Source organism: Pristis pectinata, chromosome 10 (assembly GCF_009764475.1).
Source record: "Pristis pectinata isolate sPriPec2 chromosome 10, sPriPec2.1.pri, whole genome shotgun sequence".
NCBI lineage: Eukaryota > Metazoa > Chordata > Chondrichthyes > Rhinopristiformes > Pristidae > Pristis > Pristis pectinata.
The window spans coordinates 52,570,062-52,584,721 of NC_067414.1; the positions used below are offsets into that span (position 1 = coordinate 52,570,062).

The 14,660-nt window shown below is 38.4% G+C and overlaps 1 protein-coding gene across 1 annotated transcript in view; it reads left to right on the forward strand.

Moving 5' to 3' along the window:
- Positions 1 to 14,660, forward strand: part of opn5 (opsin 5) — a 38,054-nt gene that overhangs the window by 4,032 nt on the left and 19,362 nt on the right. Inside the window, exons 2-4 of the mRNA XM_052024922.1 lie at positions 8,136 to 8,255; positions 12,483 to 12,653; positions 12,748 to 13,082. Of these exons, the coding sequence (XP_051880882.1) occupies positions 8,136 to 8,255; positions 12,483 to 12,653; positions 12,748 to 13,082 (626 nt within the window). The remainder of the gene's footprint in view (positions 1 to 8,135; positions 8,256 to 12,482; positions 12,654 to 12,747; positions 13,083 to 14,660) is intronic.

Here is a 14,660-nt window from a genome sequence, read left to right on the forward strand (position 1 = left end):
CTCTTCCCCCCCTCCCATCAGGCAGAAGATACAAAAGCCTGAAAGCACGTTCCACCAGGCTCGAGGACAGCTTCTATCCCGCTGTTATAAGACTATTGAACGGTCCCCTAATACGATAAGATGGACTCTTGACCTCACAATCTACCTCATTATGACCTTGCGACCTTGCACCTTATTGTCTACCAGCACTGCACTTTCTCGTAGCTGTTACACTTCATTCTGCATTCTGGATTGTTTTACCTTGTATTACCTCAATGCACTGTGTAATGAATTGATCTATATGAATGGTATGCAAGACAAGTTTTTGACTGTTCCTCGGTACATGTGACAATAATAAACCAATTCCAATTCCAACTACTTCCACAAGTGGAAATATCCTTTCATTGTGTCAATCCTACTCCCAATGTTATGTTTCAATAAGAACATTTCTAAATTCTAATGAGTGTAGGCTTAACCTTCTCAACCTCTGTTCATCCCAGAAAGCAGCCCAATGAACCTTCTCTGCACTGTCTCCAATGCAAATATGTTCTTCCTGAAATATGGAACCAAAGTTATACACAGTAATTGAGATGCATGTTCACTGGTGCCCTATCACATTACATCAAACATCCTTACTTTTATACTGCATACCCCTTACAATTAAGGCCAACATTCCATTAACCTTCCTAATTAAAATCAATGAAGTTTGTAGTATCATCAGAGAGAACTGGGTTTATCATGTCTGCCAGGTTTATGGCTCCACTGGTCTTTGTTTTCTCAAGAGCCCAATTCCAACTTTTTCTTATTATGTTAATCTGTTATTTTCTTCTGGGTCCCAATTATTCCTAGTTAAATAAATATTCTGAATATCTTATATTTATAATACAAATACCTTATATGTATAAATATAACAATATTTACAGCATCCCATGTCTTCAAATTTAATTTTTAACCCTTGACATTACTTTGCTATATGGGGAGAGTTACATTGACATGTTGTCCAAAATTAGATACTTTGTATGTGGCTTCATCAATATTTTGTACCCTTATTCGCTATCTTCAGTAATGTTGGAGAGTGTTCTTCTGATTTTCTTAAAATTCATTCAAGGGCTTGCATGTTATTATACCAATTGCTTATTTAATACCCATTGTAAACTATCTTTGAAAGGGTGGAGATGAGCTGCCTTAAGTGCAGTTGAGTAAGGAGTTCCAGGATTTTGACACAGGCCATAATGTAAAGATGGAGATATAATGTGAGACTTGCAAGTCAGCATAGCGGGTGGCACCCATGTGTCTTCCGTCCATGTCTTTCTGGTTTAAGAGGTTCCATCGAGGTGCTGCTGTCTATTTTGTAGTTATCACATAATGCAATAATATGCTGGTGGTGGAAGGAGTAAGTGTCTTGTTTAAAACACAGGCCTCTTGTAGGCTCTTTAGCACTGTAGCAGAAATTGCCTTTGGTCGATTTAAAGCCAACTGCAGTTAAGATAGAATCAAAACATTCTAATGCAGTGAATTAAGTGGAACCAAGACTACTGCTTCAACAGGGAATAAATATCATTATAAATGAATTGCACTTATACACTCAATTTCCTGTTCTTGTTATAACTTCTGTTTAATTCTATTGAATATATTTTTAGTGCAATTTGTAATGGCTTGTGAATTATATGACAGAGGAGAAAAACAAACCAATTTTCAACACAGGCTGCATTTAATGGCATAGCCTATTATTTTTAAATTATCTGAATTTACCAAAGGAAAATATTTTGCATACTGGAAATCTGAAATAAAAGTGCTGGGGATGTTGATGATCTGAAATCGTTGACTTCAGTTCTGAGTCCAGAGACTTTAATGTGCTTTGGTGGAAGATGAGGCATATTAAAGCCTCCAGATCTTAATATTCCTTCAACTCAGTGTAAGGGATATTAAAGTCTTGCACTGATTTCCATTGAAGTAGTGCAGGAGACAGCAAAGTGTTGCATCTTGGAAAGTCAAATCAAGGTAGAACTTTCAGGGTAAAGGGGAGTGTTGTAGAACAGAGGTTTCTTGGAGTTTAGGTAAATGGTTCACAGGTAGACAGGTTGGTGAAGAAGGCTTTTGGCACACTGGTCTTCATCAGAGAGGTCATTAAGTAAAGAAGTTGGAAGGTTATGTTGTAGTTGTACAAGATGTTGGTGAGGCCACACTTGGATTATTGTGTTCAGTTTTGGTCACCCTGCTACAGGAAAAGATGTTATTAAACAGGAAAGAGTTGCAGAAAAGATTTACGAGGATGTTGTTTGGACTTGAGGGACTGAGTTACAGGGAGAAGTTGGACAGGCTAGGACTTCTTTCCTTTGAGTGCAGGAGACTGAGGTGTGATCTTATAGAGGTGTATAAAATCATGAGGGACATAGATAAGGTGAATGCACTCAGTCTTTTTTCGAAGGGTTGGGGAATTAAGAACTAGAGGGCATAGGTTTAAGGTAAGAGGGGAAAGATTAATAGCACTTGAGGGGCAACTTTTTTTTTACACAAAGGTTGGTCCGTATATGAATGAGCTGCCAGAGAAAGTGGTTGAGGCAGGTACATTAACAACTTTTAAAAGACAGTTGGACATGTACATGGATAGGAAACGTTTAGAAGGATATGGGCCAAATGCAGGCAAATAGGACTAGCTTGGATGAGCATCTGGTCGGCGTGGACTGGGTGGACCAAAGGGCCTGTTTCCATGCTGTATGACTCTATGAATGAGGACAGGGAGGGAATGTGCTGAAGAAATAAAGGCACTAGTGATAGTTCAGAGTCACACTAGCAAAAGAACATAAGTATTCTGCAAAGTGATCATCCAAACCGGGTTTGGTCTCTTCAGTGCAGAAAAGATTTTGAGCAGCAAATACACAATACTAAATTGAAAGGAAGTTAATGAAAATTAAAAATATTCTGCAGATGCTGGAAATCTGAAATTAAACAGAAATTTCTAGAATCACTCAGCAGGTCAGGCAGCACCTGTGGAAAGGGAAAATCACTTATTGTTTCAGGTCCCGGACCCTTCGTCAGAACTTTGAAAGACAGAAAACATGATAGTTTAGGTGTCAGAGAAGGTGGAGGAGGGGGATGGCTGGAGCAAAGGGAATATTTCTGATATGGTGAGATCAGTTGACCTAATCTGGCAATTTCAGAATAAACTCCTTTGTATGTGTAATATGTTGCTAATGTTTTGTTGAAAAGTAAATGCTTTGGTGGCCATCCTGTTGTGCCTTCAAGCCGATGAAAAGGAGGAGAAGATAAAGCCTGAGTCAAGGCCTTAGTGCTAGATGAGACAGGAAAGGAAGGACGAAGAAAAATTCTGGCCAGGAGAACCTAACCACCCCCCCCCCCCCCCCCAAGAATCTTTGGAGAACAGAGATCCTTTGACCAAAGTTTTCAGGAGCAATATCTGTGAAGAGCTTTGTTTGTTACAGACAAGGTTACAGTGTTTTTTTTTTCTTTTCATCAGTTTCCTTCCAGGCTAGAACTCCAGTCATCAGTAATGTCTGTCAACTTACAGTGGTCTGATACAGAAGGAGATGGCGGAGGATTTCTACCCTAGGACCAGGAAATTCGCTGGCTTTTTGGGTAGAGAGTGGTATGCAGCAGGAGCATGAATATTTACTTGACATTGCCTGTTTCCCTATTCTGCAGGGGCTGATAGATTGCATATATATTGCTAACAGGTTTCACCAAATAACATTTACTGCAGCCCCAAGATGTTTCACACATTACGTGTCTAAAGAGTGTGAGATCACACTCATTGCTTAATGCAAAGCACCAGGAAGCTTGCAAACATATTTTTTGACGAGGCATTCAGTTTTGTCTATTATACTCTAATCTTCACACCAGATCAGTAGGCTAAGGGATAAGGCTTCTTACCTGTACACATGATTTTTCACATCAGCTCGGGCTGTCAATGAAAAGAGCAGAGCAGTTTTATAATGGGAGTGCAGCTTCAAGGAAGATAGTGGAGATCACCACAGAGAATACTGAAACAATGTTTTAGATGTTTGGACCCATTGTGCCTTCTAAAATATGGCCCTTGTTCTGTGGTCCATCCTCTGCAATCTACTGATCTTATGGACATGGCGCTTTCTCACATCACACGGCGGGATGGCGAGGAGGAGGAAGAGGTATGTGAGTCGGTGAATTTGCACCTCTCCTCTAATACTATAATTCCCGAATTCGACCTGCAACTGTCCAGGTGCAGTAGGATGGTCAGGGCTCACCATCAGTGCAATTCAATGTTCTTTAATGTTTTGTTGTATTATGGATACTGGACAAAGATTAGTATGCTCTCCTCTTTAACTTGTCCCTTTTAACCTTAAACATCACACACATCCAGAAATCTCTTTAAATTTCTTAGATTTCTATTCTGCCCCTGAATAATCATTCAGGAAGGTCTATTTCCATGTGTTCAGATGATCAAATTGCCTGCAGTTCCCTTGTAATTTGCCAACATTTGCCCCCAAATCAATCAATTTTAACATGAGGAACAGGAGCTGATCAGTTTCCTTAGAACATGAAAGGAGGGCATTTCAGCCATTGGATCTATGCCAAGTCACAAAGCAATCACATTCCTCCACTAATTTTCCCTGTAACCATTTTCTTCCCATATTCCCATTAACTCTGGGATTCTGCCACTCACCTACACACTGGGGCAAATTTACAGTGGCCTATTAACCTTCCAACCACGTGTCTTTGGGATGGAAGGATGAAACTAGATCACCAAGGGTCACAGCGAGAGTGGTTACAGTGAGAACACACCAACTCCATATAGAGAGTACCAGAGGTCAAGACTGATCCCAAGTTGTTGGCAATATGAGAAAGCAGCTCCACTAGATTGCCCCTCCAGCCTGCACTGTCATTCATTAACATCCAATTTTGACTTCAACATCATTTTCCCACTCTCTCCCCATACCCACTGACTCACTTGTATTTCATATGTCTGTCAGTCTTTTCCTTCAATGAGTCCGTCTACAGAATTCTCTGGGGTAGAGAATTCTAAAGATGCATGACCCTCCTTATCTCTCTCTTAAATGGGTGACCCCTCATTCTGAACCTATCCCTCCTTTTAGTTCTGTCTCTTCTATTGCATCCATAAATTGGTTGATTTAATGAATTAGTCCATTGTTATTTCAAGAAAATCATTCTAATTGATGTCTGACAAAAAAAATTAATACATGTTCAAAGATTTCTACTCTAATTAGGGTATATCTATGATGGTTCGGAGTTATAAGAGGATTTCAATATTATTCCTTACTGTATTATTAATGGGATTGTCATGTATGTTGGAGTACTTGATCCTTAATCAAGCTTCTTAATTTACTCATACATCAGGTGAAATTCCACAATCTGTCAATTATATTAAATGGTCATTATGAATTCAATCAGGTACATATCCTTCCTCTGGCTTCTCTAAGTGTTGGTGGTTTTGTTCCACTAACCATGCACAAATGATTAGTGGAACACATCACACACAATCCCCTTTAATGTCAGTTTATTTTGAATTAAACACTTACTACAGGCTCCACTACTAAGTGGAGCAAATATACTGAAGTGCTTATCCTCTTGCTGGAATTTCCTGTTATCTACCACCTTCACTTGCAAGTAAGAGGCAAGTTTGACAGTGAGTATGCATGATATGCCTGTCATGCTTGAATGGTTGCCAGTATGTGCATGAACTATGAATTATAGGTGTGATACTTGCATCATTGCTAAGTGTGTGAATGATGGAAATTATGTGATTTGAAGGACTGAGGTTGCTCATGTATTAAAGGACCGTAAAGAATTGAGTAAAAGGCAAAACTATTGGTCCAAATGGCATTGTAAACCAAACTCACTTTCCTTGAAAGCTGGTGTTAAAACATTAATCTTCCTGCACTGAATCAAATTTCTTGGAGCAGCTGTCACCTCTGCCAATATTTGTTGCCAGCGCTTGCACACTTGATTGAAGACCCTCGGTCTCTCCCACAAACAATGTATATTTCAACTCAAAACGTCGACAATTCCTTTCCTCCCATAGATGTTGCTCTACCCACTTTCTTCCAGCTGATTGTTGCTCCAGATTCCAGCATTTGCAGTCTCTTCTGTCAACATTGCGGACCTTGTGGACAATGGATGACACTCTTTCTTTCGAACTTTCACTAAGATTTCCTTAGAAGTGTCTAAAGTTTTTGTGCTTATCATCTTACATGTTCTGCCATTCCACATGGTAATAGAGTTTAATAGTTTTTTTTAATACATTCACTTAAAAAACCACATTTAACTGAGGTAAATTAATTAAAATCATTATTTAAAATGAAAAAAAGATATCATTTACCTTTGCTTATTTTTTCAGTGAAGGTTGGTGACCCTGTTCAAATAGGATCTTTGAGGTTTGTGACTACACTTTCTCAGAGTTGTGATGTTAAAGATCTAAAGGGAAGGCTCCTTTATTGGCTCTGATATTTCTAGTCATTTAGTTATTCTGGAAACCTTCAACCAAAATCTACCCTTTAGAGTAACAACATTCTCAGATGAATTCTAAGCTTTGCAGCGCTAATCAGAAAAGATTCTGAATAGAATTCATTCCATTCCCAACTCATTGTCTTATTTTCAAATCAGGTTTTAGCCAGGGATTGACATTTTAAATGCTAGGCCATGGTCCTTAATGAGGGTATTGGCGGTGCAAATGATGCTTAGTTGGTAACACTATTACCCCTGAATCAAAATGTTGCAGTTTAAGCCCACACTGTTGGAATTGAAGAAGGATTTTTGACAATAAAGGATCCAGAGGAAAAACAAAATGAATAATAGGCTAAATCAGCAGTGGATGATGAGTGAAATACATGAGTCTGGAAACAGATTCAGCAAGTTGGTTTAGGGCTACTGCTCATGAGTAGAAGAAATATCAACATGGATTGCTGTGGCCGAACAGCCTATTTCTAAGATGTATTTTCTCAGAATTTCCATGTAATTTTCAGAAGAATAAACTATTTTTCTGACATTCCATCCAAAGTTTCTCCCTCAAACAACAGCATCAAATACCGTTTATTATTGCTTTTTTTGCTCATCTGTGATCCTGCTTTGCTGAATTTGAGAACAGCAATTGGACTTCCAAAATAATTGAGATTTCTCAAAATTATAATAAGATGCTAAATGTTCTTTATTCCACTTTCAGTACTTAAGTTATGATTTGGGGTTACAACTCTTTATGTTCATAATTATGTTTAGTCTTATGGTACTACAAAATATGGTTTATGTCTGCTAAAACAATTAGAACCAAACTGCTATTTGGCTGGGTGTTCTTAGAAATGTTGGCCATGGAAATTATGAAAAGACACTTGTTTCTGAGTGCATGGATAATGATTTCAAGTTCTGCGCTGGAGGTATGTGGTCCAACAAAACCTAACTGGCACTTTAGCACAGCACTGAGGGAGTACAGTATTGCTGGAAGTTGTGTCTTTTAGATGAGATGTTAAACTAGGACCCTGCCTGTTCTCTCAGGTGATTATTATTTATTTTATTCTGAAGAGAAGCAGGGTATTTTCTCCTATGCCTCACTACGTTTTTATCCCATCTTCATTACAAGCAAACTATTTCCATTTTGTATTTAAGAAAAAAGCGTAGGGCATTTTAAAACCAATTGAATACTTTTGAAATATAATCATTATTGTAATACAGGAAACACATCTGGCAGTTTGCACACAGTAGAGCCCCACATACAGCAATGGAAAATGGACCAAATAATGTAGTGATCATTATTAAATATACTAGAAACCATACACAACCATGACCATGATTTACATACCTTGTCTTTTTAATTACGTAGACAAATTTTATTTAGTCTTGTTTCTGAAATGAATATACTTGAATAAACTGGGATGTAATTTTGAAGCTACTTACCTGCTTTCCCTAAGCCACGATTTTTCTGTTTTACCATGAAGAATAGTGATGTTGAAATAGAATTCAGCTGTGGGTCAGATCACAACAGTCAACGGACTTCACAGTCCTCTTCCAATTGACTGCACTCTTTATGCCCAATATTGTACTTGAAGACTAGCAGAGAGTAGAAAATAACCCATTTCTAGCATTAAATGCTTAATATTTGTAACTTAATATGTTACAAAGCACGTAATTCTATGTTTTATTCTTTTTTAAAGGATTTGTTTCAGTTTTTGGAAATGGTTATGTGATTTATATGTCAATCAAACAGAAGAATAAGCTGAAACCTGCTGAACTGATGACAATAAATCTGGCAATTTCTGATTTTGGGATGGCAGGTAAATTATTTTCTTTGAATTATAGTTTTTTTTAGGATTGAAATGAATTGCAGGCTGAGGAACAAAGAACACTATTAGAGTGATTTTAAATAGATAAATATTACACACGCACATGGGTTCAGAGGACTGGAAAATTGCAAATGTCACTCCATTTGTTAAGAAGGGAGGGAAACAAAAGACAGGAAATTATAGGTCAGTTAGCCTGACTTCAGTGGTTGGTAAGATGTTAGAGTCCATTAGTAAGGATGAGGTTTTGGGGTACTTGAAAGCACCTGGTAAAATAAGCCGAAGTCAACATGGTTTCCTTACGGGGAAATCTTGCCTGACGAATCTGTTGGAATTCTTTGAGGAAGTAACAGGCAGGACAGACAAAGGAGAGTCAGTGGATGTTGCTTACTTGGATTTTCAGAAGGCCTTTGACAAGGTGCTGTACATGAGGCTGCTAAACAAGATAGGAGCCCATGAAAGGTATTAGCATGGATAGAAGACTGGCTGACTGGCAGAAGACAAAGAGTTGGAATAAAAGGGGCCTTTTCTGGTTGGCTGTCAGTGACTAGTGGTGTTCCACAGGGGTCGGTGTTGGGTCCACTATTTTTCACGTTATATGTTAATGATCTGGATGATGGAATTGATGGCTTTGTGGGCAAGTTTGCGGATGATACAAAGATAGGTGGAGGGGCAGGTAGTGTTGAGGAAGCAGGGAGTCTGCAGAAGGACTTGGATAGGTTGGGAGAATGGGCAAAGAAGTGGCAGATGGAATGCAGTGAAGGGAAGCATATGGTCATGCACTTTGGTAGAAGGAATAAAGGTGTAGACTATTTTCTAAACAGGAAGCGAATTCAGAAATCGGAGGTGCAAAGGGACTTAGGAGTCCTAGTGCAGGATTCCCTAAAGGTTAACTTGCAGGTTGAGTCATAGTAAGGAAGGCAAATGCAATGTTAGCATTCATTTCGAGAGGACTAGAATATAAAAGCAAGGATGTAATGCTGAGGGTTTATAAGGTGTTGGTCAGACCACATTTGGAGTATTGTGAGCAGTTTTGGGCCTCATATCTAAGGAAGGATGTGCTGGTATTGGAGAAGGTCCAGAGAAAGTTTACAAGAATGATCCTGGGAATGAAAGGGTTAAAGCACGAGGAGCATTTGATGTCTCTGGGCCTGTACTCACTGGAGTTTAGAAGGAAGAAGAGGGATCTCATTGAAACCTACCGAATATTGAAAGGCCTGGATAGAGTGGATTTGGAGAGAATGGTTCCAGTAGTGGGAGAGTCTAGGACTAGAGAGCACAGCCTCAGAATAGAAGGACATTTCTTTAGAAAAAAAGATGAGGAGGAATTTCTTTAGCCAGAGGGTGGTGAATCTGTGGAATTCATTGCCACAGATGGCTGTGGAGGCCAAGTCATTGGATATATTTAAAGCAGAGGTTCTCAATTAGTAAGAGCATCAAAGGTTACAAGGAGAAGGCAGGAGAATGGGATTGAGAGGGAAAAATAAATCAGCTATGTTCAAATGGAAGAGCAGACTCAATGGGCCAAATAGCCCAATCTGCTCCTATGTCTTATGGTCTTATGGGTTACCCCATCACTCCCTACTCAAGTCCCTGGACACTTGAGTGACGAAAATCCCCCAAGAGTAAAGGAAGTAAAGTTAATTGATCTCAGAGCAATGATAACCTTTGACGTTCTGGACCGTACTTCCTATAGCCCATCCTTGGACATCTTTTTCCAGCTCAGCTTTGATCGGTGTTGCTTCCAAATTTTCAGGGCAGATGCCTCTGTACTCTGCTTTAACTATGAGCGGTTGGGCTTTGAAGCAGTTTTAGCACCAATCCAAATTTGTTAGTGCTATGTTCTGGGCCTCCACACCTCTGGTCATTTGTGGTTGGGGTTACTGGTAGTTCTAAACTGGATGGGAACCCCACCCCAATTTTTAAATGGGAATTTAACTGTCCTATGTGATTTCAGGAGAGCCTTATTTTCTCTACAATTCCCCCCATCTAGATATGTCACTTATAATGCCTAAGTCTTGGGCAGTTTCAGGCTAATTACCTGTGAGATAATATTTAATCTGTAGTCCTGCAACTGAATAATGGTCCAGAGTTTTTGTTAGATATACCACTCAAAAAATAAGTAACTAAATTTACTTCTGCTTCAGCAACAAGGATCCTTTCCACGGTGGTTTCATAAACAAGGGTGCTCCTCCTGCCCAGAATTCAACTAGTCTGTGGTTGGACATTGGTTTGATTTGGGATATGCCTCGTGCAGTCCTGCACTCATAACTGTGGAAAGAAATCTGGTTACTGCTGCAGGTCTCAGAGACTTGAGGCAACTGAACATTATTATGTAGTTATGTACTGCTATCTACTGGTGAAATATAGAAAAAACAAAGCTTACTGCAGTCGTATTGGTATTCCCAGTTAAAGAAGCGAGAAGTTTGGAATGTTGTCATGATATCATTTGATGCTAAAGGTTTTATATGTAAAGAAATACCTTTAAGCAGTTTATACTGGAACAGGTATGACAGCCCAAGTCTTCTGCTTGACAGCAAGAGCAGAAAAATTGCTGAATGCCACAATTCCTTTGCCACAAGGGTGTGCCCCTTGAGTTTATGTAGTTGAAGTTATTTAAATAATCATGATGGGCTTCATTGATATTTGCACATCAATGCATTACATTAATCTAAAATCTTTAAACGGAATCGAAATTTAGCTCGTGTTTACCCATCTATCCTCTGCAGCAAAGCCAAAAATCAAGTATGCAGTGGGAAGCTTCCCTAATTTTTTCAAATCTGAAGTATTCTTTTTCCTCCCCCCAGGATCTGGGCATCTCTTTGAAAGCCAGCATTTATTCATGACTTACTAACCCAATTAAGTGTCACATATGGACCAGAGGGGGTGAGGATAGTACATTTACACCACTGAAGTACATTCGATGGGGTTTTACAATCCAGTAGTTTTATGGTGATTTTTACAAATGACTTAATCTAAAAAAATATAATTTCAGATTTTTAACTGAATTTAAATTCTACAGCTAGCATGTTGGAATTTGAACTTTAGCCTACTGGATTGTTAGTAGTAGTTTGGGCCACTGGACTACTAGTACAGTTATTTAACCCCATACACCACCACCACACTCATGACATATCAATAGAGTCCCTATAAACCATATCCATTGTGTAGACACAGAGACTGCAAATTTGGTTTTAATTTATTCTTAAGAATCAATATTTTTCAATTCCTTTAGAGTATTTTTCCCAGTGAAAACTCAGATAAATCTCACTTATAATATTTAAATATCTTACAGGTTATTACAGAATTGATGATTTTGGGTCTAGAAAACCCTGTGAACTGATGTCTTTCATTTTTTTCCAATGGCCATTTCTTGTCTTTTTAAAGATTTTTCATTTACATTAATGCTAAATTTTCTTTTTGTTCCAGATAGTTGATCAAAGGTGTTATCTTAGCTCAAAATATTATAAGTGCAGGGATCATTCTTACTAATTACATTGACCAAAACTTAATATTGAAAATACTGAGAAAACCAGCTTATACTTTGCACAAGGTTTTCTGTGATGAACTGTGAATATCAAATATGTTCAAAGATCAGTGTGTTCTCCCACACCTATTAGATTCCTTAAGAATTATTCATGATATATGTCATCCACTGATAAATAATTTGGTCTTACTGATGCTGTATTGGTGTGATGCAGTTTAATTTAACACCTTTTTGCCTTCTTACTATTTGTTGGCTTTTACAATTCTCTCATCAGTGTTACATTGGAAATATACATATAAAAAACAAGCAGATTATACTGCAAGTATAACTTGCTGGAAATCCTCAGTAAGTAGTTGACATCTGTTAAGAGAAGAGACGGATTACCATTCTGGGTTTCATGGCTGACTTTCCTCTTGCTGATCCCAATAAATGTTACTGTGAAAATCCCATCTGGATAATTGTGGTTTATTCCTGAAGGGAAACCCACGTGTACTACCAATGAAAGTGACCAGTGTCTACAGCAGTAGAGAAGTACCAATTTGGAAAACAAAGTTTTAAAACTGCTGAAAATAGAGTTTCTTTACAGTATATCTTTTCAAGACTCGGAGAGGGAATTTCATAACTATGAAGATTTTAACATAGGGGCTTGTTTATCTTCCTGTCCAGATACAACAGCTAATGTTATACATATATCTTTATTTAATATTTATAAATCATGCACATTTGTTTTTCAGTTGGAGGAAAACCCTTCCTGATTATCTCTTGTTTTGCTCATCGATGGATCTTTGGTTGGATTGGCTGCCGTTGGCATGGGTGGTCAGGGTTTTTCTTTGGATGTGGCAGTCTAATTACAATAACTGTTGTAAGTCTGGACAGATATCTAAAAATTTGCCATTTACAGTATGGTAAGTGCCATACAAATTTATATTTGTGCGAAATCAGTATTTCTGCCACAGTCTCAATAATAACTATTGTTAAGTTTTTGAATTTATTTTTCAGGTGTTTGGTTTCAAAGGCGTCATGCCTTTATGTGTTTGGGTTTCATCTGGCTTTATGCTGTATTTTGGGCCACCATCCCCCTTGTTGGATGGGGAGAATATGTTCCTGAGCCTTTTGGTACATCATGCACTCTGAACTGGTGGCTTGCACAAGCATCTGTGAATGGACAGGTCTTCATTCTGAGCATACTGTTCTTTTGTCTTGTGCTTCCAACAGCCATAATAGTATTTTCCTATGTAAAAATCATAGGCAAAGTAAAATCATCTGCCAAAGAAGTCGCAAACTTTGATTCAAGAGTTCAAGGAAACCATTTGCTGGAAATAAAACTTACAAAGGTAACTAGTTTTTGATAAATTATCTATCGTCCATGTTTAAGAGCAAACAAAAAATGTCCCCCATCTGGTGCTGCAACTTTAGCGGAAATATTTAGTATGACCTTCTGTGTGTACGTGGCTTCCATATATTTTTCTAGGAATCAGATTGAAAAAAAAGAATAATATTGTTAGGAGTTTCTGAGCATTCAAGGAGCTTGCATTGATTAATTGACGTTAACGCACCTGCCTTCAGGTGGGCCATCTACTCTATGCCCAACATGAACTTACATGGAAAAAAATTAGGAGTTCCAGGAAGATTATGAGCTACCTGCTTAATTTTCTCCCCCTGTAGATAGAGTCTTAGAGACATAAAATTTCTAAATAATTTTTCATTAAAACAATTGTTTTGTGAATAATAAACTGAAAATTTATGATAGTGTTTTTCTGCTTTGATATATCTTAGCTGTATTTTGATAGTAGTTGGGTACTGATTAACATAAGGAGTGGGGTGAGGATAAAGGAATAGGGATCTGTTTCAGCATATCACACCCTGAGGAAAATATGAAGATCAGACCTAGAGATTCGAAACAGCAGGCTCTTCTTGCCAATTCATTTACACAGAGCCATGCCAGGAACTCTGTAATGTTCCAATATAATATCCCTTAGGCATTATAAATTAAACCAGAGGTGGAAAATTAGCAGGAGAAATGTACTGGAACAACGATACATGGGTATGGTCACAATCCTAGTTTGAGGCTTAGAAACTGCTTTGTGAAATTCCTGCAAAATGTTTCAATTTGTGGGAAATTACTGTTTCAATTAAACTGCCAATTGTGCGATTAATAAGGTTATAGAAATGTTGAAACAGTATCGTGCTAGTATTCAACTGGGCTGACATGTCTGGCCAAAGTTACTTTTATTATACTTCGTAAAATCAAAGTTGTATGTTTCTAATTAATAATTAGTCACTTGCTGATTGATTGCCTTTGAGAAGCCAACGTTTGACCATCTGTGGGGCCACATTTTCCCCAGAAATTGTCCCTGGCATCCGGTCATGTTTAAATTATGCCAAGGATGGGGGGGAGCCAAGAATGACTAGCAGGATATGCAATATTGAGTATGGTCCCAATTGTTCGACTTCCTTTGATAACATTCACATAGCAGTTGTAGATGCAGGGGCAGCCATGTCCACTTCTGTCATTAAACAAAACAGAGTAGAATTCTGTGGCAATGGGCTCCCACCCAAAATTTTGGCCTGCTTCCTTTGTTTGTAAGTCTGTTGCTTAAAGCTTCTTCTGGCCTCAGCCCGAGATGTTTGTGCCATAAATCTGCACAATGTCATTGATCATGTGCCCTTCTATAAGATTTCATAAATGTTCATGAAGACAGAACTTCCCCTCAGGACATGAGATGAATAAATATGAGCCTATAATAGTTAGATTCTACACAGCCCTTGAAACATATGCTTGAATCAAAAAGTATTCTGTACTGTCTTGTTCCTAATATTCTTAAGGGCTGATGATCCCTTCCACCTGTGGCCTCGCCTGTCAGCATGACTATGAGTCAGTGAACAGAGACTACAATGCAGCCTGCCAGTGT